Below are 24,280 nucleotides of genomic sequence, written 5' to 3'. Positions count from 1 at the left end.
ATGGAAAAAACACTATAGACTGTAAAGCAATAGGCAAAGGAGGCCCAATAAAAATGAGAAAATATCCAATTGGTTATAAGTATGTTATATTACTTATATTGTCAGACAGTGAATGTGATGTTCATTTTTTTCCCCTTCCTTTGTTAATTTTTAGAAGAGAAAGCTCACATAAAATTAAAAGTAGTAAACAACCCAAGAGAGAAACAGAGAGTCAGACAGACAAACAGGCATAGAGTAAAGAGTTATGAAAGGCAGTATGGTATACAACACACCAGCTTCAAAACAATAAAGATCTGGATTCAAGTACTCCTATGACAAACAACAACAGAATCCTAGAGAAAGCCATTTAATTTCTTAGTATTTTCAACAACTTTCTAAGAAGATTAGTTATAGAGCAAGGTGCTAGTTTGCAAAGATCTCTGCACATGAGCTTCCTACCCCAAGTTCCCCATACTAATGCAATCACAGATCCAGTCCTTACTCCATTTAAATCAACCAGATTTGAACACAAGTTTTACATTTGAAACTCTGGAGGGGACATGCCCCTTGTGCTTGTGCTTAGAAACTAATGGTGAAAAAGACAATTCATTATTTTGTTATAGAAAGCAAGTACAGATTTAATCTCAGCCAACTTCCCAAGTGCCAGAAACCAATTTTTGATTACTTAACAAACTTTAGACATATATGTAATTGCCATTTACTATGGTAATGAGATAATAAAAATTATTTAAGAGTGTAGAACATGGCAAAAGAAATGGCAAGTTTGGCATTAAATTTAATCTAAAATAACAAAAATCATACTTTAAGATCTACTAACCGAACATCATACTTAACATTCATTAAACAAAGGACTTGAATTACCAAAAAAATATACAGCATACAACTGGATATCATGTGATAAACTTGAACTTAAATTAGCAAGCAAAATATTCACAAAAGCTAGGTGACATGGGGTCATGAAAATCTGAGTATGAATACTTCCTGTGATGCATACTAGCTGTGATACAAAACAAATTACTTTCTCTTTCTCAAATAACAGTACTTACACATAATAACATAGTTGTTGGGATCAAATGAGGCAATATGTACAAAGTGCTTAGGAAACCTTGAAGTATTATATAAATGCTAACTAACCACTATTAATATAGTCAATATTAATACTATGAGAAAACTAAAGGGGGATGCTAGGTAAGTGGGTTTTTGGATGATGCACATAATATCTTAGGGGGATAAAGTACTACCTTTCTTCTACATACATTTCATTTTATCAAACAGAGGTATCTGAAATCAGTTCATATCACAACAACAAATTTGGCAACACTCTTAAAAAAAAAAGTCATAGTGGGTGGCATTAAACATGGAAAAATATCTATAAACCCTTTAGTAACTGAGAGGATAGGTGATTAATAGAATCTGATATTATCACTTTTTTTATGTTAAAAAGGAGTTAGACTAGATAGACTCAAATTCTTTTGTTTTAAATTGATACTATTCACACTAAAAAAATTAAATTTTCCCTCAAAAAATTAATTTAAAAAAATTAAAAACCCCCAAAAAATTCTTTTCAAAAGCTGTCCTACAAAGAAAAAAATCTCAGCCTGACAGATAAACTTGGAATTGGAACAATGGTGGTGGTAACATCCCTGATTATATGGATAAATATATTCTGAGAAGCATTGGCAGCACATGAGATCATCTCTTTTTCCTAGTTTTAAGTTCCCTAAAGTCATTGCCCTATTCTGGCATCATGGGGGTAGGGTGGGGGTCTTGAGCACATCAGTGAAAGAATGAATAAAATAGAGTATTTGGTGAATAATGGACCTTACTTAATAAATGTTTCCTGAAGTAAAAGCATAGCCTATGTACACATACAATAGTTGACATCACTAGACTACATTACTATCAGTAAAACACTGTAAGCAGACTTCACTGTAACATCACACTCATATATGGGCTTCACATCCAGTAAGGACTATGGTAGCCCACCTGTATTCCAATTCTGCTTTCCACAGTGATGAGTTAAGCAATCATGTACAAGTCACCTCATTTGTGAACCTCAATTTACTTATCTGTAAGAAAGGGATGGAAATGACAGAACTTGATTCTAATGATTCAGAAAATCTAATCAGATAATACACACCTCTTTGTCAAATTTAATGGCTCTCTTATCATGTTTTAAAATCTATTTCCTTTCATAAATTCTCCCAAAGGGAGCTCACCTAATATGCCCAGGGATAGTCCTAATTTTTTTTTACTCTATTTAAACATAAATGTATCACTTGGGGTCACCCACAGCTTTAGACAACTTCCTACACCCTTATAAGGCTCTTCAAATACCATAACACTGCCACCATATTAATTTACTTATATTTTTAATTAGTATCTTACCTAAAAGGAATATAATCCCTTTGGATTAATTTTCTTTTCTTTCTTTTTCTTTTTTTTTTTTTTTTGGTTTGGGGTGGGGTGATTATTAAGAATTAAGTAGAAGTGGAAGGATTTGATTAATTTGTCTTGTAAAGCAATTCTAGTATTGACAGATTAACAATCCCTGGTTTAAACCAAAAAGCAGCAACTATAATAATATTCATATATTATGACTAATTTTGAATAAAGACTCACTTTGTCCTAGGAAAATGGTGGTTTTAAAGAACGGTCAGTTATCAGTTAAATTCGATAACATCTATAAATAAAAAGCAATGTTAAAAATTAAGTAATTCAAACATCCTCAAAGTTTCACGAAATTTGAGTTATCTATTGCAATATACCATTACAAAGAAGGTTCAGTATGACAAAATTATTTTAATATATCAAGGAATGGCCTCTAATCTAGTCCAAAGCACTTCCTATAATAAATAATGTAACAGAAAACAGATCATCCGATCCTGGTTCTATTTGCAGTCACAGTAACACAAATACATCTTTGTTGTTAACACTGAGGACTAAAACAGAAAGAGAGGATGAAGAATCAGAATGGGAGGTGGGGGAAAAGAATAGGGGGAAAGTATAAAGACAGAGGAAATGGCATTATCAAATAGATATGATACCTTTAAAAATTCAATGACAATTTCTACCTCAAACTTATAAAATTTCATTACTAAAAGCTCCAATGACTTTTAGTATATAGACAACATAGGAAATAAGAAGTGTGGATGGCAATATTGTTTTTACACTGGATTCAAAGGACATTATTACTTGTTCATTATACAACAGAATAGATTAATCATAATTGCACACCATTCTCACTGTTTTAAAAATTGGAAGCTGATTTACAGCAATGTGTTGAACAAAACTACATGCAAAATTGTTGTTATTCTATGGTTTTCCTATGTTTGCTCAATAAAAAAAAAAAATGGACAAAAACCTCATACAAGTAGGCATTGTAAAGTGAGGAAATACTTGTATCAATGATTTTTGTTTAGTTAGTTCAGTTGTGTTCAATTCTTTGTGACCCCATTTGAGATATTCTTGGCAAAGGATCAGTGAATGGTTTGCCGTTACTTCTCTAGTTCATTTTACAAATGAGGAAACTGAGGCAAATAGGGTTTCCCAGAGTTACACAGCTACTAAATATATGAGGCTGGATGTGAAGTCAAATCCAGACTCTTTGTGATTCCAAGACTAATCCTTTATCCACTGTGCCATCTAGCTGCCCCTAAGCATATATCAATGCAATCCCAAACAAACAAAAATTGATAAAACACCAAGCCAATATAATAGCTTGGAAAGGAAACATAAGAGTTAGCTTTCATACAATTTTTAAATTACACTAATTTTAATATTTAGAACTAAATGGGACTGCACCAACCTAATTTCCCTATTTTGTGCAAAATTTTTCAAAAGCTCCATATGACCATCAAGACAAAATAAAATTCTTTGGGTTGTCATTCATAACATTTTACAATCTGGCATACTTCTTTGAATTGTTCTCAACTATCTTCATTTCCAATATTCAAGATTGGACTACTACTACTATTTTCTGAACAGACACAGCACTTTTTCAACATTCTTTTCTTTAAATCACTCAAAGGCATTTTCTAATGACTGTTGAATTCCTACCTATACTTTAAAAACAATGCTATCATAGTACCATAAATTTAGAACCAGAGAAGATCATGAATTAAGGCCAAAAGAGCATAAACAACTTGCCCAGTGTCAAATAGCTAATGTCAAAGAAATTATTTGACCACAGGTCTTCCTGACTCTAGGATCAGAACTTCATCATACCATGTTACCATGTTCTTAAGTCTTCAGCTGCTGATTTCGTCCAACTTCACATAGCACAACTTCTTTACTATTTCTGAGCAGTTATTCCACACTGCAGGGGTTATTTAGGTACGGCACATTCCCCAGCTACACTTCAGTTGAATAAGGATAGGCTATCTTTATCTCAATTCTGAATTTCCCTTTAGCATCAAGCAGTGTTAACTATATAGAAAAAGTATTTTATATGACCAAGTTGAAATATGTTTCCTGAAAACTTAAATCTACTATAAATATCTGGTCATTATCATCAGATTAGTGAGAATGGAATAGAGAGAAAAGTTTAACTACTTTTAGAAGATATTAAAAAAAAATTGAAAACTGAGTAGATACGAAGGAAGAAGAGAAATAAGTTGAAGCTTTCAAAAGCCTGTTTGACTAGTCTATGTCATTAAAATGCTCATAATATACTAAAGAAGCAAAGATCATTATATTAAAAGATTAGCGATCAATTGCCTTATAGGCAGCTAGCTGCTTCAGTGATATAGAATACTGGGCCTGTACTAAGGAAGACTTGAATTCAAATCTGGCCTCAAACACTGACTAGCTATGTGACCCTGGACAAATCATTAACACTGTTTACATCAATTTCCTCATGTTCAAAAAATAAGCTGGAGAAGGACATGGCAAACCATCCTAGTATCTTTGCCAAGAAAACCCCAAGTGGGTCACAAAAAGTAGAAGAATTGGGCACTAATAAAACAACTTAACAACAACCTGTTCTAACAAAGTGATTACTATCTGTGAAATTAATATAAGAATCTGCCAATCATGTAGTACAACAGTATATAGATATAAATGTGGCTTAATAAGTACAAATTTATTTGTAACTTACTGAATTCATAATAGCTATGTGCAATCATATTTTTCAATCAACAAACTGTAGCTATCTAATAGCTACAGTAATTGGTATTGACACTTTTCTGATATTTTATAATAAGAGTCAAAACTATAACTCAGGTCTCAAGTATCCAAACTGCTTTGTATCTTCAAAACACCTATCACACTGCTAATGGTGAATAAACAGTGACTGAGTAATTACAACATGTCAGACTCTATGCTAGTTGATGACAACACACAAAATGATAATCCCTGCCTTCAAGGAGCTTACAATCTATCAGGATAGACAACACAGAAAAGAAGCTGAAAATCAGAGCAAAGGGGAACAAAGAATTGAAGTGCCCCATGGGGGGACATGGTGAATTCAGAAGTCACAAAGTAGTATAACCAAGAAGGAAAAGAGGAAAAGTTAGTGTAAACCAACAATTTAAATGGGAGTTTGGGAATTCATGGCCCTGGCCCCATTCTGAACAGAAGACATATTCAATAACCCCCCCCCCCCCCAAAAAAAAATAAAAATCTATCAATCACCAGGCTCAAAAACAAACAAAAATATAACAATCACCAGGCTAAATAAATGAAGATGAAGAAAAAGTCTTTATTCTTTAACACCAACAGACAACTATCTACTGAGTAGTGAAAATAACAACTTAGATGTATCAAAATTATATTCCCTTGCCTTCCCTTTAAAAAGATATTTATTCACTTGTACAAAAGTGCAATATAAGGACTTTCATAAGATACTTCAAGATAACAATTAATAAAAATTGTCTCAGTAAATAAGTTTCTTAGGTAATTTACACTATGATTTCAATATTCAAACTAGAATGAGAAGAAACTTTTATACAAATATTTGCAAATACAATTCTGTAATTATTTACAGTAATTTGCTCCTCCAAAAATACATGTACTATTTCCAAATGAAATAATTGATATGTCTTCATCTATCACTAAACAGTTTGAAATTATTTAACACGATTGTCTAAAAAGCTGTCCTTATGTGCACTCTTGCCCTGCCCAATGAATAAAATTCAAGTATTCTTCAGTGAAGAAAAGAATGAAAGGTAAGACAGGTTTTAAAGTTACAGCTAATTAAACCCATTTTTGAGGGTATGAGGTGTATCAAATGCTTATATGATCTTATAAAATACCTTTAATAACCTAAAATCTCCTTTACCATCCCTGACAAAGAAATCAAGGCTTTTGAAGAGCATTGCACAAAAGAATGATGATTTTCACATTTTATATGTATAAAATGAAAATGTAATTCCATTTTTCCCCCCACTAAGTGGACTAGAAATTGATACCTCAGGAATCAAATGGGAAGATTCTATAATAAACATCTAAAAATTATTACTTACTGCAGGTACCAATAATTTTTTTACTTCTTCAACAGCTCTCTTCAGTTTGATTTCTGCTCTATTCTGAGCATCTTCCACAGTGATTAGTACATGTAAATCTTCATTTAGGTGTTCCCAATTGGGTTTGCCTCTGTTTTGTTCCTCCTAAAAGAAAAGAAAATAATATTCATATAGATCTGTAACCTAGCTGACACCAATTCTATTCAATAATATTAAAAACATACATTATTTCACCTTCTGCAATATCCTATTTTATTGTCCCATTGACAAGGAAACAATGGCTTAAAGAGTTGTTAACAACAAGAATGAATTATGCCAGATTCTACCATACAGGAAAGGCTTCATATACAGTCTTGGCAGCAGTTAAGTCCACTGTTCAAGAACCAACTTAGATAATCACAGGAGGGTGACTACAACAAAGTAATTTTCTAAACTGCATGACATAGCAAACAATATGTTGTTACAAGAGCAGTGAATTATTCTAGACAGAATGACAGACTTGGGAGTTAGAAAAAATTTTATTCAAATCCTACCTCTAATATATATTAATTGTATGATCCTGTAAATTATAACCATTGCAATATAAAAAAATAGAACTTCACAGTGACAAAAATCATAGGTGTGTGGCATATTAATAACTGACAGAGAAAAAGGAAATCTTTAACCACCAAGAAGAACTGGAAAACAACTGAAATCACGTGCTTATATTTTTCTTCTATCCAAAGCTTTTAGAACACATGATGGATAAGTACATTGAGTACATTGAAGAGCCATATCCATAAATTTTATTAATGAACACTATCAGCGTATAGAGAGAAACTACCCTTTATTCTCAATAAGGCAATCAGACACAGAAATTTGAGCCTCAACAGACACAAAGATCAACCAGGATAGGTATGAGTATATTGTGAAAATTATCAATGCTGAGTTATACACCACCATTTTGCTTCCTGTCCTTGAGAGTAGGTTCAATTGCTACAATGGTAAGTAAAATGGTGTTGTTGTCCAAGGAAACCTCCATTCTGAAATTCATGCCCCTGTGCTAGCTCTATCCCAAACTGATCTTGAGTCTTTGCAATAATTCTAAGGGAAAAAAATCAGAGACTCAGGATCTTTTTCTTTTCTGTTACAAGTGGCCAAATAGGTATATATGCTTTTTAGAAATGGAAATTTATTGTCATATATTTGAAATCCTTCCTGATATTCTGTTGGTCACATGCCAATATTTGTTGTTTTTTTTTTTCCCCTTTCTGCCTTTTCCCCCCCATTCCATTTTTTTCTTATTCTGCATTTAGTTCAAAAATTTTTTAAAAAAGAAAGCAATTAAGTCACTTCCTTTGCCTTTCTCTCAGTAAAATGTAGTATCTTTAACAAGTCATTTTTCATTCTTTAATTCATCTGATATTCTTTAGACATCAACAATTGTAGTAATTCAATTATAAAACGGGATGTATAATAGATATAAAAAACTTTTTTGCATACTTTTTATACATCCTAGGAAAATGTCCCTTTTCTCTCTGAAAGAAAGTCACATTGTAGACAACGTTCTACTCAGTTAAGCAGGGGGCATCTTGCCTCTGTAGTTATTTCTAGGTGATCCTTCACCAAAATATATCAGTATATTATTCTTTATCCTCTTGAAAACTTGTAGGATCACCAAGAACAGTGATTTTAAATAATTAAATTATGTTTTAATTCTAAGATCACACTCTTGTAAAGTGTGATCAAAATATGCAGTGTTCAAATCAATTTAAGGTTTCCAAACTAGACTTAAAAGCAGGGCATTGTCCAGGGGTAGCAACTCTTGTCAAGAAGGGTCTTGTCATCCTTACGACTCAGATCAAATAGTACCATAGCAATAGAATTAAAGGGGCACTGAGGAATGCTTTCTGTAGAAAGTGTGATTTTAGCTAGAATTGAAGGAAATCAGGAGGCAGAGATGAGGGAGAACATTCTAGGCATGGAGGATGTCCAATAACAAACAATGCCTGAAAGTTGAAAGATTGAGTAATTGAGTATCATTTGTGGAAAGATCAAAGGAGATTAGTGTCACTGGACTGAAATATCAAAGCTATAAAGTTTAAAAAAAAAAAAAAAAAGCTGGTTATAATAAATATTAGGATATAACAGACTTTGAATGCCAAACAGAATGTTTTATACTTAAATCTGGAGTTAATGGGGCTTTTTGAGTAGTGAAGCTTGGCACAGTTGGAGTTTATCACTTTGGTGGATCAAACTGGAATGGAATGGGGAAAAACTCTTGTTATTTGATCCTTACAACAAATTTGCAGGCAGATGCTATTATTATCCCCATTTTAAAGAAAAGGAACTTAGGCAGGCAGATCTAACACACCTACTAAGTTTTTGAGTCTGGAGTTCAGTCATCCTGGCTCTAGGATTCTATCCCAGGTCCAGGTTCTCTCAACAATGCTTCCTTGTTCATAATAATCTCTTAACATTAGCTTTTTTTTTTTTTTAAATGGCCATCTAGTTGTTCTCTTTGCCCCTCATTTTTGTGATTCATTTGTTCATAGGATTAGCATCAACAAAAACAATAATCCTAAAGTACTCAATCCAATGTGAACAAGAATCTTTATTTTTACTTTTCAGGATTAAGTAAAAACTACCCATTTTATTGTTGAAAGCCCTTCAGTTTAAAAAACTGAGCTCATTTCAACTCTCTTGCAGTATATGCTTATGCTTCTTTTAAAACATTTTCCCCTTAATTTGGCAGAGGCAAACTCACACTGATGTACCTGCTATTCATTTCAATCTCAGAATCCTTAAGCTTCCTTAAGAGTTTTTTTTCACATGCTACCTTCTTGGGTTAGTTTTATGTGATTTCCTGGATTGTTAATATTTTTTTCTCTCTAGAATTATATTGTATTAACTTATGCCAGTGAATACTGCTTCTCCCCAATAAAATGTATTTTCTGTATGAGGAAAGCCTTTGTTTGTCTTTTGTTTCCTTGGGGCCTCATTCAAGTGCTGGTTGCATTTAATTGGATTAGGTGATAGGCAGGAACTATATCACCAGCAAACTTTATTATCAGTGTAGAGATTAAAAAGGATATTTTTGGTACCTGTACTGTACTTGATATGAAGTCATTGTTTATTTTTACCTAAACTCTATTTTATTTTCAAAGTCATAGGATCACAAATTGAGAGCTGTAATAGATTGTTAAAATCTATCTAGGGCAATTTCTAGATGAGGATATGAGCTTCAGGGAGGTTAGCACAATAATAATGGCTACATGTCCTTTTCTTACTCTGTTTAGGAAGAGATGTGCTTCTTTGCTTCTATCTTAAGTCCTTTGCTTTCTTTTCTACCTTTCACTGAGGCCTGGCTTCTCCTATTAGTGCCAGCACTTCATTATTTTCTTTAACTTAATTCTTATTTACTGTGCCCATTTCCAAACTTTCCCCTCAACCAGTGTCACACAGTAACCTCATCTCCTTCCATTCCATAACTATCACTTAGACATAATTCTGATAGCTACTATGTACTAAACTCCAGGTTGTTGGACTCTCTTCTTCAGTGAAAGCTTGCCTTGCATGATTTTTGCTCTTCAAATCCTGCCTTTAAGCTAGGAAACTATTAATAGTCTTTCAGAGAGCTACTTTTACAGTTCCTCAACTGAATCTAGCATCATCATGTTCCTTCTCTTGACTATCAGTACAAGCTCTTAACCTTCCCCTGCTGCCATCTTTCTAGTCTTGTAGTTGAAATTCCTCCCATACTCCCACATAATTCTTCTGCAGTGACAGAGGCTTTCTTGATCTAAAAAAGTTGGAGATCTAGAGAAGGGCAAAAACAGTTCATTTCTAAGGAGCTTATCTCATATTATGATGGAGGGAACAAGCATGAAAATAACTAGGTATGTGATATGTTCAGAATAACTGGAAGATAATCTCAGAAGAAAAAGTATTAGCAGTTGGGGAGATCAGGAAAAGACCTCCTGTAGAAGGTGAGATTTAAACTAAGTTTTGAAAGAAATCCAGGGAACTAAATGGTGAAGGGTGGAGGGAGGGAGGAGAGGGAAGTGTGAAATACTTCTGATATGGAACATAGCTAGTGCAAAAAGATCCAGTTGATTTCAATTAAAGTTAATGAATTTGACAATAATAAACAGACCAAAATACATAGATTCTTTTATTTGCTCTTATAGGAGTCATAATTTAATTTACCTAGTTATTTAAACCTCACTGGTTTCATTGGTTTAAAGTATATTCTGAAATAATAAGCACAGAAGTTCATGTTCAGACAAGTCTGTTCTATTTGAAAATGCATTTTTTTCTTTGTCCAGCAATAAATCAAAATATGCTTCAATTTAAGTATATAAACAACTATGTTTTTTTGAGTTCAATGTTTTAATTCTGCAAGCTATATATTATTTATATATTATTATTGCCAGCATAATGAAATGTTGAAAGATTTTCCTTAATTCTAGATTTCTCTTGAGAAATGCTTAAAATAATTTCTGATGAAGAAAATATGAATTCTAAGCTTTTTTTTTTTTTTTTGGCTCCATTCTTAATTATTACTCTTTTTGACAAACATAGTTGAATTCTTAGGTCATACCAGTATTATTTAAAGATTAAAATAAAATGAAAAGGCAAGCATTAATCTTTGTAACATTCTGGGAAATGTGGAAAGAATACTAAAGAAAAGTAGCACGGTTAGATTTTTAACCCATACATTTTTTTAGCTACTAAACCATACAACACACAAAGTATTTTTTTAAATTTAAAATTAAATCCAGCTTCATCACCTACATGTATCATTTAAGTATGAATTAAGCAACTACAAGGTGCTAAAAGATATAAAATAATAAACAATACCTGTTTGAAAGGAACTTATTACTATCTGGTGGTGGAAATAACACCACACATACATGTACACACACATGTATATTCATGAATATACCAACTAATTGTGACACTATATAGTACTCTATATTTTAAAAAATAAAATAAAAGACTACTGCATACTTAAAGGCCTTTTTTACTACCAAGCAAAATTTTATTGTGATTACAAATTTTTAACTTTCTATTTATATTTATATTTTTGAATTTTTAAAGTATAATTACAAATTGTTTTTTAAAATTATTTTCCCCTTCCACCCTCATCCCTCATTTTTACTTAATCCTAAGAAGCAAAAGCAAAATTCAATAAAGATTCCTGTCCAAATTGGATTGGGTACTTTAGGATTATTGTTTTTGTTGATGATTATAGTCTTATGAACAAATGAATCACAAAAATGAGAAGCAAAGAGAATTAGGCCATTAAAAAGAAAAAAAAAGTTAGTATTAAGAGATTATTATGAACGAAGATGCATAGTTGAGAGAAAATGGGGATAATAATAGCACTTGCCTGCAAATTTGTTTTAAGGATCAGAGTTTTTCCCCATTCCATTCCAGTTTGATCACCAAAGTGATCAGCTCCAAATGTGCCAAGCTTTACTACTCAAAAAACCCCATTAACTCCAGATTTAAGTATAAAACATTTTGTTTGGCATTTAAAGTCTGTTATATATATCCTAGGGTTTGTTATAACCAGCTTTTTTTTTTTAAACTTTATGCCTTTAAATATTATTGTTCTGTAAAAAATGACCAGCAGGATAACTACAGAGGGGCTTGGAGAGACTTACATGAACTAATGCTAAGTGAAATGAGTAGAACGAGGAGATCATTATATACTTCAATAGTGATACTGTATGAGGATGTATTCTGATGGAAGTGGATTTCTTTGACAAAGAGAAGATCTAACTCAGTTTCAATTGATCAACGACGGACAGAAGCAGCTACACCCAAAGAAAGAACATTGGAAAATGAATGTAAACTGTTTGCATTTTGGTTTTTCTTCCCCGGTTATTTTTACCTTCTAAACCCAATTCTTCCTGTGCAAACAAGAGAACTGTTCGGTTCTGCAAACATATATTGTATCTAGGATATACTGTGACGTATTTGACATGTATAGGACTGCTTACATCTGGGGGGGGGGGGGGAGGGAGAGAGGGGAAAAGTCGGAACAGAAGTGAGTGCAAGGGATAATGTTGTAAAAAATTACCCAGGCATGGGCTCTGTCAATAAAAAGTTATAATTATTTCAGAAACAAACAAACAAACAAACAAACAAAAAACTTTATACCTTTGATACTTCAATCCAGTGATACTAATCTCCTTTGATCTTTCCACAAATGATACTCAATCTTATCAGCTTTCAGGCATGTTACTGGACATCCTCCATGTCTGAATGTTCTCCCTCATCCCTGCCTCCTGATTTCCTTTAATACTAGCTAAAATCACATCTTCTACAGTAAGCATTCCTCATTTCCCCTTTAATTCTACTGCTCTGGTAATATTTGATCTGAGTTGTAAGACCCTTCTTGACAAGAATTGTCTCCACTGGACAATTGCTTTCAGGGCCAGTCTGGAAAACTTAACTTAATTTGGTTTGAACACTGCATATTTTGATCATAGTTTACAAGAAAATTTAGAACCAAAACGTAATTTAATGATTTAAAATCATTGTTCTTAATTGTTGAAAAAAAGGGTCCTACAAGTACACAAAGGGATAAAGAATATACCGATATATTATGGTGAAGGATCAGCTAGAAATAACTATAAAAGCAAGATGCCCCCTGCTTAACTGAGTTGAATGTTAGTCTACATTGTGGTACATTAGTAAAGAGCCTGGCATGGTACCTGGCATATGGTGAATACTACAAAAAATACTAATTATCATTATTATTGTTACTGTTGATTATACAAAAAACAAATTGTAACCACTGTGTGGTAGAGATTAAAATGCATATGTAGACAACTATATTAAAAATTGTTTCAAACATACATAGGGGTATTTTTCCTTTTGTGGGCAGACACTCTTCCTTACTTTCTGTAACCTTTACGAAGAGTTTTAAAAACCAAATAGAGTTTTTTGAGTAGAAGTATGACGTGATCTTATCTGTGTTTAAGGAAAATTATGAAAAAATTTATTTACAATTTTAAACAATTACAACTATTTTTATATATAACTATTGGCATCTGTTTCCCCAAAGAAAAATGCACATTCAATCAGAAGTGACATTTAAAATGTAGCTAATCTCCTACAAAAATTTCAAACAAAATCTTTACTGAGTTCCTTCAACAAATGTAAAAAGAAAAAATGGAACTAATTACTGAGAAATTAGCTATGGTTATTCTATATAAATAGTTATGCTGTGGGTTATGTGAGATAATTTCAATTTTGATTACAAATACTCTAATATCTTAAAATTATTTCTAAGCAGATTGTCTAATCTAAAAAAGATACATATTTATGATTATCTTGATAAGATCATACAAAATTAAAAGTAAATCCTTTGGCATAGAATTCCATTATAAAATTCAACAATCAACAGTGGAATGCTGTGAGGTTTGTTTTCTTCATAGCATCTGAATTCCTAAGTTAAGGTCTTATTATCTTAGTGTTAATCCTATCATGTTTTAATACAGTGTAAAATAATTGGTTTCTGCATATATTTAATGAATTAAGAATCTAGTTTGAAAGAATAATTTGGATGGAGTTTACTTTTTCTGAAGTAGAAACTCCTCCTAAAAATGCAAACTGGCCATTCTGTTTCTAACTTAATTATTATAACTAAATTATAGCTATTTACAACTGAATAATTGTTAGCAAACTGCCTAGTTCCTTCAGAGATTAAGTGACTACCTCAGGATTACATAGCTAGTTTAAGTAAAGTAGTAGGATTAGAATGTACTTATGCCAGTGTTAATTAAATGGATGTTCACAAACCCCCTGCCATATTACCTCCCATTGTAAAATAATTTTAAGTCATAAAAATACTGTAATTGTGCATTTAAAAATAACAAAAAATTGGAAAGTTTTTCTTATATGTATTTTTTAAGCGAGGAAGAGGCAAAAAAGTGTGATAAATTTTAACTGCTATGTAGTTTTCTTTAAACAACTTATTAACTTTTAAGACTTTTGTAAAAGTTCTATCAATATTACTTGATAAACAATATTATAATTATAATAATTGACATCAATTTTTAAACACACACACATACTTATCAAATGAGATAAAATTTGTGAAGAACTTAGCAAACTGCCTGGTACATAATAGGTGTTGACCTGTCTCCCTACTTCCCTCCTTTCTCACAAGAACTGCTTAAGTACTTCTTTAAATTATTTTTAACTCATTATTTTGCCACTACTCCCATCTATGTTCACTGGTTATTTCATAAATTTTAAATTCTCACAGAGGAAAATGACATTTTCCCTTAAATACTAAAATATAATTTCACAAAGATTTTATAAAGATAAATTGTCATTTATAAAGTAGCAAGCTTCAACTCCTTTCAGAAACATCTTTTGGTGATAAAAAATCAAATTGTTTTTTAAATAATATTTTTTTTCAAACACATGCAAAGATAGTTTTCAACATTCATCTTGGCAAAATCTTGTTTTCCAAATTTTTCTCTCTCCCTTTTTCCGCTCCCAAAGACAGCAAGCAATTTGATATAGCTTAAACTTCTAAAACTATTTCTATATTCGTTATGCTACACAAGAAAAATCAGATCAAAATGGGGGAAAACTTCAAAACAACAACAAGAAGCAAATAAATAACAACAAAGGAGACAATACTATATTTTGATCCACATTCAGTCTCCATAGTTTTCTGTCTTGATGAGATGATGGCACTTGATTGCCCTGAATTAAATTGCCTTGAATCACCTTATTGCTGAAAAGAACCAAGTCCATTATAGTTGATCATCACATGATCTTGTTACTGTGTACTACTGTGTTCTGTGTTCTGCTCACTTTACTTAGCATCAGTTCATATAAGTATTTCTAGGCTTTTCTGAAATTAGCTTGCTAATCATTTCTCAGAAAAGAATACATTCATAAACAATGGATCATTCAGCTATTCCCCAACTTACAGGCATCATTAAGATAATTATTTTTGCAATAATTGTTGTAACTCATCCACCTAGCATTATAACTATTCATTTTGTGTCATTATCATTCAGAATATTTTCTTTTAGCATTCTATATTTAATATTTTAAATTTTTTCATGCGTCAATCTCACCCTAAAAAATGAAGGAGAACATCATGTCAAAGATGTTTTCCAAGAAACTGGAAATGAGAAGGGAATATTCTTTGTTTCTATCATGGTTCTTGATGTAATGGAAAGAGTATTGAACTAAGTCAAGATGGGTTTAAGCCCCAATTTTGACAATGTGTTTTCTCATTTGTAAAACGAGAGAAATTAAATAATCTCTTAAAAGTCCAATTCAGCTCTAAAAATCTGTACTACATACCTATACATCTAGTACACTTTTGACTACAAAGAATAACAGACAGGAGAAGGATTTCTTTGGTACAGGAAAGGCCCAGGAAAGGCTCTCTAGTAATGCCAAGTTAGCAATTGTCTTTAACTAAAAGTCTTAAGAGTTGTCCAAAGCAAGTGTTATGGGACTTGACCAAAACCACACAGCCAGCATCCATCTCCCTCCTGCTTCTATTCACTTTACCCTTTGAAAATCAGGTTGATCAAATTTCAAATTATCTTGACTAGAGCCCAGCTTTTAGGATACTTCCTGGCCATATATGGCACCTTCTTTTTCTAAAATGCTATAAATTATTTGAGGCATGCATTATCACTTCTCACAAACAGGAATTTTATAATAGTCTTTTGTTTGCTTTGTTTAAAGTTATCTCCCTACTCCACACCATCTTGTACTGAGATGCCAAAATTAATTTTCTATAGCATAGATTTGATGGGAAAGAAAAAAAAAAAAAAAAAAAAAACCAGTGGTTCCTTATTACCTCAAAAATAAAATATAAAATGTTCTTTTTGACCAATTCCTCCCTTTCTAGCTTTCTTGCACTCTGTGATCCAGATACACTGTCCAAGTTGCTTGCTGTTCCTCATTCTATCTTCTGATTCCTTGACTGTTGCCCATCAGTGTTCTCCCCTTCTCACTTCACTTCTATTTTTCTGGCTTTCTTTAAGATTTACCTCCAATTCAATCTTCTCCTTGGCCTTTCCTGGTAGGCTTCTAGATTTTCTGCCAATTCTAGTGTCATCCTTCTGAGATTACTTTCAATGTTATAATGTCTACATATTATTCGTAAATTTATTTATATGTCTCATTGGGCTGTAATCTCCTTGAAGGCACAGACACATTTTTTTCCTTCATTTATATCCTCAGAATTTAGCACAATGTCTGGCATACATACATACAAGTACATGATGATTTAATAATATAATGTTCTGTAAGAACTTACATATTGAAAAAATGATAGAAATCAAATTTCTATCAAGGGGGTTGACCTGATAGAAATTAAATGACTCATGTAGCTACTAAGTGGACTTAAATGTCATTAGACTGTGAGTTGGGTGAAGAGAGGATTGGGTTTTTTGTTTGCTTCTTGGGAGGGAAGTGTGGCCTCTTTTATATTCCCAGTACTTATGACAATGACATAGTGAGCACTTTAATAAATGTTTACTATTAAATTGTCATTTCTGATTTTAAATCTAGCACTCTCTCCATGAATTTGCAATCAGAGGCCTTAAACTTTGAATTCTGTTCCTAATTCCTACTTCTGCGACCTCAGGCAAATCACAATTTCTTCAAGGCCCCAGGGTCTCTAAGGTCCCTTCCAATTTGGTATCTATCATTCTATGTGACCTTGAACAAGCCACAATTTCAATCTTGGTTTCTAAATGTGAAAAAAAACCTAAGTCAATCAAACTATTTCTCTTTGAATCTCACATATCTTTTCATATGCACATCTCTTAGGCACTTGCTTATTATTTTACATTTTAATTAGTTAAGTTATATTATTAAATCATAAGCTCTAGTTTCATCTTAACTTGATATTACCCCCAAATGGGCAAAATTACAAAGAAAAAAAATTTTGGCTACATTTTTACAAATGCTTAGTTAGACAAATAATCACAAATCCTATATCATAATTTTACTTATAATATCACACACACACACACACACACACACACACACACACACACACACACACATATATACACATCATAATATTAGGTTAAGAGAATCTCCAAATGAGAAAGACTGGCTTATTTTAAACTGACCAGAAAAACTATAAATTAACTGAGGAAAAAGTAAGGAAGTGATTTGCCCAAGATCATATGAAAAAATGCAGTAAATTCAGTATTTTAAAGCCAGGTGTTTTGTCTCTAAAATCAATGCTTTCTACTAAAATATCTTGGCTCTTCTATACTGTCTTATAAAAGTTCTGGAGAGAACTGGGAGAAAATTTAAAACCATTTTGCTGAAACTTTCCCAAGGTCCAAAATGTTGCGTGTTATGTAACTTCCAAAAAGAATGGTTTCCAGCTAATTGGAATCTTCAGGCGAAACAGGGCTAACCATTTTTTATGAATATTGTAGATGGAATTCTTTTTTAAGTATATATGAAGTTTCTTCTAATTCTGGGGTTTGAGTTTCTATTAATTTATAAGCAAGTCAACATTGCTTACTATGGTATTTAAAAGATAAACTTACTGATTGTTCTATGAATGAATGAAAACTAGAAAATTCTTAAAATTTTCTACGTTGGATGAATAAAAACCTAATATATTGTACATTCTCCCCACTTTAATTTGGATCACTATTGCTCACTTGTAAGAAAACTACGTACATATTGTAATAAATTATATTGATTTCACTTGGTAAAGAAATCTGCATTTCATTCATAACTTAAAATGTTATTATATACCTAGCTATAAATTTATAATCCTTTTATCTTATTTTAATGGCTGTTAATTTTGTACTAGGTGATCAATAAAAAAACTTTTGAAGGTTGTAATTCAGGTATAAGGCTATGTCTTAAAAAAATTATTTTTAAATTAATCCTTGCAATTATTGTATTTTCTTGAAATTTACTTTTTCTAGATAAAAAAAGATTGGAAAAAATATGATTCATGGAACTCCAGTTGATTTTATCATAAATTATTTTATTATAAGTAGCTGTTCTTAAACAATTAGAAGAAAAAAGTTAATTTAATACTGTTAAGACAATAACATTCTAGACTGACATAATATGTCACAACAAAAAAATTACATTAAGAAATTTAATGAATGATTTAATGAAGAACTAAATAAAGTTGAAATAAATGAGAAAAATGAAATGTTAGAGGTCATCATATAATGTAATAGCTTTTATAATGTGATAGCAGACAAACTGTGTGGTTAAACAAACTGTGGTGCAAAAATATAATGGAATGTTACTACATACATTGTAAGATGTGATGAATATGAAGCATTTAACAACCAAAAAAAAAAAAAAGGATTAAGAATAAAAACAAACAAAAATGGAGCTATAGCCACCATTTCTACATTTAGCAATTCCCACCATAGAAAGTGGAAAAAATTTTTAGATTCCTTTTGGACACCATTTCTCCTTTGGTGGATATCTGACCTGTTTGTACTAATCCTTAAAAATCTTGAGTCTGACATATAAATAGAATAAAAGAAATAACTCCTGATTAAAGTGACAATAAACCTAGGGGAGGGAAGATGCACTACACACAACTATAAATGATCCCTCATACCTCAACTGCCCAAATAAAATTATGAAATTAGATGAATTTAAATTTTTTTAAATTAATTTTTAACTCCAGAACATTTCTTCCCCACATGACTGCCAAAACTAGTCTTTAGTTTTTATATACACATTAGTCTATATTAGGTTCATTAATTTATGAGAGATTGAACAAGAAATATAATTTGATTTTATAAAATAAACTGTCCATTTAAATGCTTATTATCTTAAATCCTAAAGTCCATGTTGTAAAGAGGAGGAGGGAAAGGAAGGAAAGCTTTTCGTTTTTTGAATTTTTTAAAGTACTTATAAATATGGGATCTTGGCTATTAAAAGTTCAGCTAAATCAGGTATGATGGCTCACTTCCTCACTTTAACTGCTAGGAAGGTAATTGATAAAAAGGACATTTAACTTGAAATTAAAAGGCATGGAATTCCATCCTAAGTTTATACTTATTAGCTAGGGGACCATAATAAGGCACTATCTGTAAGTTGTCTTACATAGATAATTACAAGGATTGGGGCTTGCTCCTTCTGTTTTATTCTCCTTCTAAAATTATAGGAAATAATTTTGGTTTCATTCAGAAGACTTCTATATGCACTATACATTTACACATGCTTCTTATTCTGAGATCTCTAGATTTTTCAAAGTTAACGCTTAAATGAGATTATTTTTAATTCTACGGCTTAAAATTTTAGAACTGTAAACACCACAATAGAATGAGAATCACAGACTGAAATGCTGATTTTGTTGAGATTTTACTTTACATTGAAAACAAAAAATAATTATTTTCCTGAATTAGGCAATAGTGGTCAATGTTCCAAATTATGAATGGAATATCTTAAAATGTGGAGTTAATTTTATTGAGAGGAAGATAGATGTCAAAATATTTATAATTTTGATAAATCATAACCATTTATGCGGTATTTTTTACAGGTTAACTCATTTGATCTTCACAAATCCTCTGAATTTGGTACTATTGGTTCCATTTTTTTTTTAAACAAATTAAGCCAGTGAGGCCAAAAGAGAGATTATTAAGTGATTATAAGGCTTATAAGACTAAGTACATGCTTGAGGGGAAATTTGAACTCAGATTCCAAGTCCAGCGTTCTATCTATTATGTCAACTAGTTGCCTCTATAAAGTTTACAAAATGCTTTTACACATATCTCATTTGATTTAAATTCTTATGTCAACGAATGCATTAAGAATTAGTGAGTGCTCTTTTAAAGTTACAATATTACATAAACTTTTTTAAAAATCTCATTTTGTTCAAACATTTATTCATTCATCCTGCATTTAAATTATGGGTTAAGCATTCAGCAGCCAAAAATAAATGATGGTATACACATGTAAAAATACAGAAAATAAGCATACACATGTAAAAATACAGAAAATAAGCAATGAAATACCTGACAATTCCTTGGTTCTAACATGTCTCAAACACTCAAATTTCAATAATTCGCAAACTCCATGAGATGCCAGAAAAGCTCAGTGACCTTTCAGTGGTACAACAGATTCTCTAATTGGTAGTTGCTAAATAGCTTCCCAATTACTTGTAATTGTAAATAATGTAATAAATTCCCAAATTTATTATAATAAATTTCCTCTTTTTTCAGGTAAGAGCAACAGGAATAATAATTTTAAAAATATAAGTTACTAAAACATAAAAGACATACCTTATGGTAAAGCTTTTTTTTTTTTTTTAAACTCTTACACGATTCATGGAAAACAAAGCTGTTCACAAGCCCATGGCTGGAAGAAGAAACCTGTTTTTTTCACCTCATGTTTTTCCGAGTGGATAAATGAGGACATTATCACTGTTTAATACAAGTTTTAATTGAGCACTGTCACTGGTAAGGGAAAAAAGTATAGAACCACTATTTTCTACATCAAACAAAGAAGGTAATTATTAACAGGCATTCTGGCACAATTTCTTATCACCAAAATACACAACTCGGCTAACTTCTTTCAATGCCAGTGTTCTGGTACAACAAAGCAAAGCTGATGTTTCAGGGTCACATTCACTTCTTTAATACACAAGCATAAATTTACTGCTCAGTCAGACACCTGTAATTAAACACAAGCAGAATATAATGCTAATATTGAGGCTAGCGTACATGTAAGTGGGTTTTTCCCCCTGTAAAGATGATTGCCTTTCATTTTATAGTTTCAAGTAGCTACAGTTCACTTAGTTTTGATTACATAGCAATTAGATATGCAAATGGATGAGATCTGAAAAATGCATTTTCAGACTTCAGATTGTGAGTAATCAGGCCCATTCTCTTCTACTATACACACAAGCAGCTCATTAAATAGCTATTGTCTAGAAAACATCTCTAGCTAAAACATGCCTCCACTTTTTCTTTCTTAAAAAAAAAAAAAAAAAAAAAACACAACCCTGAAAAACTATGAGTCTTGGAAAAAATAAGACACAAGAGAATCTTGATGTTATCCCATTCTGGTTAAAGTATATTTCATGCCCTTCTTGGCAAAATGACAGAAACATGTCCCATATAGTCTTTTGTGTGAAGTAATATGACTGTTCAAATATATCAGTATAATATAAGAAATTAATTATTATTTATAAATGCTAACTTTTATGATAGAAAAAAATAAGACACAGGAGAATCTTGATGTTATCCCATTCTGGTTAAAGTATATTTCATGCCTTCTTGGCAAAATGACAGAAACATGTCCCATATAGTCTTTTGTGTGAAGTAATATGACTGTTCAAATATATCAGTATAATATAAGAAATTAATTATTATTTATAAATGCTAACTTTTATGATAGAAAGTAATTTAGTTTCTAAATTAATATTTTCTATTATTATTGCAACTAGATTTTTTTTTCCCTCCAAAAGACTACAGGTTTATCCTTACCTCCAAATAATTTGTCCTGAACCAATTTTCATTTTCAAGAATCAAGCTATAGTCAGTGAACACTACTCTTTGTAGAGATACTTACAAAACAACAGCCTTTTAGTATAGAAAATTAAGGTTGTTTCACAGTTTGTTGTTGATCACCAACTTAACCCTCTTCAAATTGTTCAAATTTTTTTCTTTAAAATCATTACTGCAAATCAAACCAATTTGCTTACTATTACTCTGTTTAAGCAAACTACTTGTTAATTGGTGTAATACATAATGGCTGGGCTTGGAGGAATTGGGATCTAATTCTGGCAATACCACCTAATACTTTGGTGACCTTAAGCAAATACCTTCAACTCTTAGGATTAGTTTCTTCACCTGGAAAACAACTAGATATAGCTCTAAATCTACGATTTTATATTATGATCCTAAATAAAATGAAATTGCATTTCATAACCACTTATAAATAGGAGTCAGGATTAATGAATCACAGGCAACTTAGAAAAATGCTATCTGAAGCACTAGAAGCAGCAGTGACTACTTTTTAAATAGTTCACATTCTATAATGGGGAAGACAAGAAGGCTTCAGCTACAAGTCAGACTGAAGGGTATCATGTTCCTTAGAGTGATATTCATCTTTTCTTTAATATAATTTCTACTCTTAAAAATTTGCAATAAGTTCTGATATTGAACTGCTTTACAATTCCAAGGAATCTGATGACAACATAGAAAAACCCCAATTTTACAATCACAAAGATGTGTTTTCAAATATGTCATCAGATACTATCTTTGGCAGATAGGTGACAAAATAGATAGAGGGGTATCAGACCAGGAGTCCTGAATACCCAAATTTCCTGAGTTCAAATCCAGCCTCAGACTGTGTGACTCTGGGTAACTTAACCTCAGTTTCTAACCTTCAGTTTGGTTTAGTAATACCAAACTCCTAGGGTTATTGCAAATTAACTCAAATGAAGTAATAATTGTAAGGTGCCTCTTAAAGGATAGTGGCTACATGAAGCAATCAATATATAAATAATGTTGGTGGAGGTGATTTTCATCATTATTAAAATTTTAATGATTGTTATTAGTGGCTGTGGCTCCAACTCCAACAGGAGCAGTTACCAGGATACATCTCCATAGCTGTAGTACCTCAGAACAATGAGTGAAGGCAATGGGCTGGAAGCACCGTTTTCAAAAGGTTCTTAGCTTCAAGGTCCTGGGTTTTCTCTATCCGATAGAGTTGAAATGAAGATAGTCATCAAAGTGGTTGTGGAGTTTTGACCTAAGTGACACAGCTTGTCTAATAACTAGGCTGGCTTGCCTCCACTATTTGTGGTATTTGTGGTAAATGATTTTCTGAATAAAAGCTGTGTTTCCCTGGATGGCTGGTGGGGTGAGCCTAAGGATACTGCCACTTCCAGGACTCATGTCTATCTGTTGGTGGCAGCTACAATATCAGATATGATCTGTTTATAAAAACTTGAAAGCACCAATTATTTGTTTTTTTTCATATTCTTAAGTAATATGAAGTTAGAATGGAGACCTAATATGGATAAGAAAAACAGGATTAAAAGATTCAAAACTGAAAATTAATGGCAATAAATATAATTCTAAAACATGAGTACAATTAACAATTAACTAATCAACTATAGGACAAAAATGCCATGACAAGATAATAGGTAAGGTGAAAAACATAAATTTTAGTAAACTGCATGCTGAAAATAAAAATGATAGCCTCAAAAAACTTGAGCTTCTATAAAAGAGATTTATAGATACCTCAGAATGGAAAAGATTACAATTTTAAACTCTGGGTGATATATTCTATGGGAGTGGGAGAGGGTGAGAAGGCTGAACTGACAAATTATAATGAATGATTCAATAAAAATTTAATAAGCACCTATTAAGTACCAAATATTGACTGAGACAGTCAATGACATTTATTAAGCACCTATTATGTATGGCCTGGAGTCAGAAAATCTGGGTTGAAAGCTGGCTTCAGACACTAGCTATCAGATCCTGAACAAGTCATTTAATTGTTTGACTCAAATGTTTGATTCATAAAATGAACTGGAGAAGGAAATGGCCAACCACTGCAGCATCTTTCATGAAAGGTCCAAACCAGGGTCATGAAGAGGCAAACACAACTGAAAAATGACTGAACAATAACAATGCATTGCACAGAATGATTAGAATACAAAGGAAAGGGGAAAAGCCTAACAACAGTTAATGATCACTACAATATTATTGTGTACAATGTTCCACACTTCTTTTCACTTCATTTTGCAACAGCTTAAAGTTCTTCCCAAGTTTTTCTGCAACCATGCTGTTCCTCATATTTTATATCACAAAAGT

The 24,280-nt window shown here is 31.9% G+C and overlaps 1 protein-coding gene across 6 annotated transcripts in view; it reads right to left on the bottom strand.

Annotated features, from left to right (window-relative positions):
• Positions 1–24,280, bottom strand: part of QKI (QKI, KH domain containing RNA binding) — a 177,153-nt gene that overhangs the window by 53,427 nt on the left and 99,446 nt on the right. For all 6 annotated transcript variants that reach the window (XM_051998075.1, XM_051998078.1, XM_051998077.1 and 3 more), the window contains exon 4: positions 6,465–6,608. In XM_051998075.1, the coding sequence (XP_051854035.1) occupies positions 6,465–6,608 (144 nt within the window). The remainder of the gene's footprint in view (positions 1–6,464; positions 6,609–24,280) is intronic.

The sequence above is a fragment of the Antechinus flavipes genome, chromosome 4 (genome assembly GCF_016432865.1).
Source record: "Antechinus flavipes isolate AdamAnt ecotype Samford, QLD, Australia chromosome 4, AdamAnt_v2, whole genome shotgun sequence".
NCBI lineage: Eukaryota > Metazoa > Chordata > Mammalia > Dasyuromorphia > Dasyuridae > Antechinus > Antechinus flavipes.
This window is presented reverse-complemented; position numbering and strand designations above follow the sequence as displayed.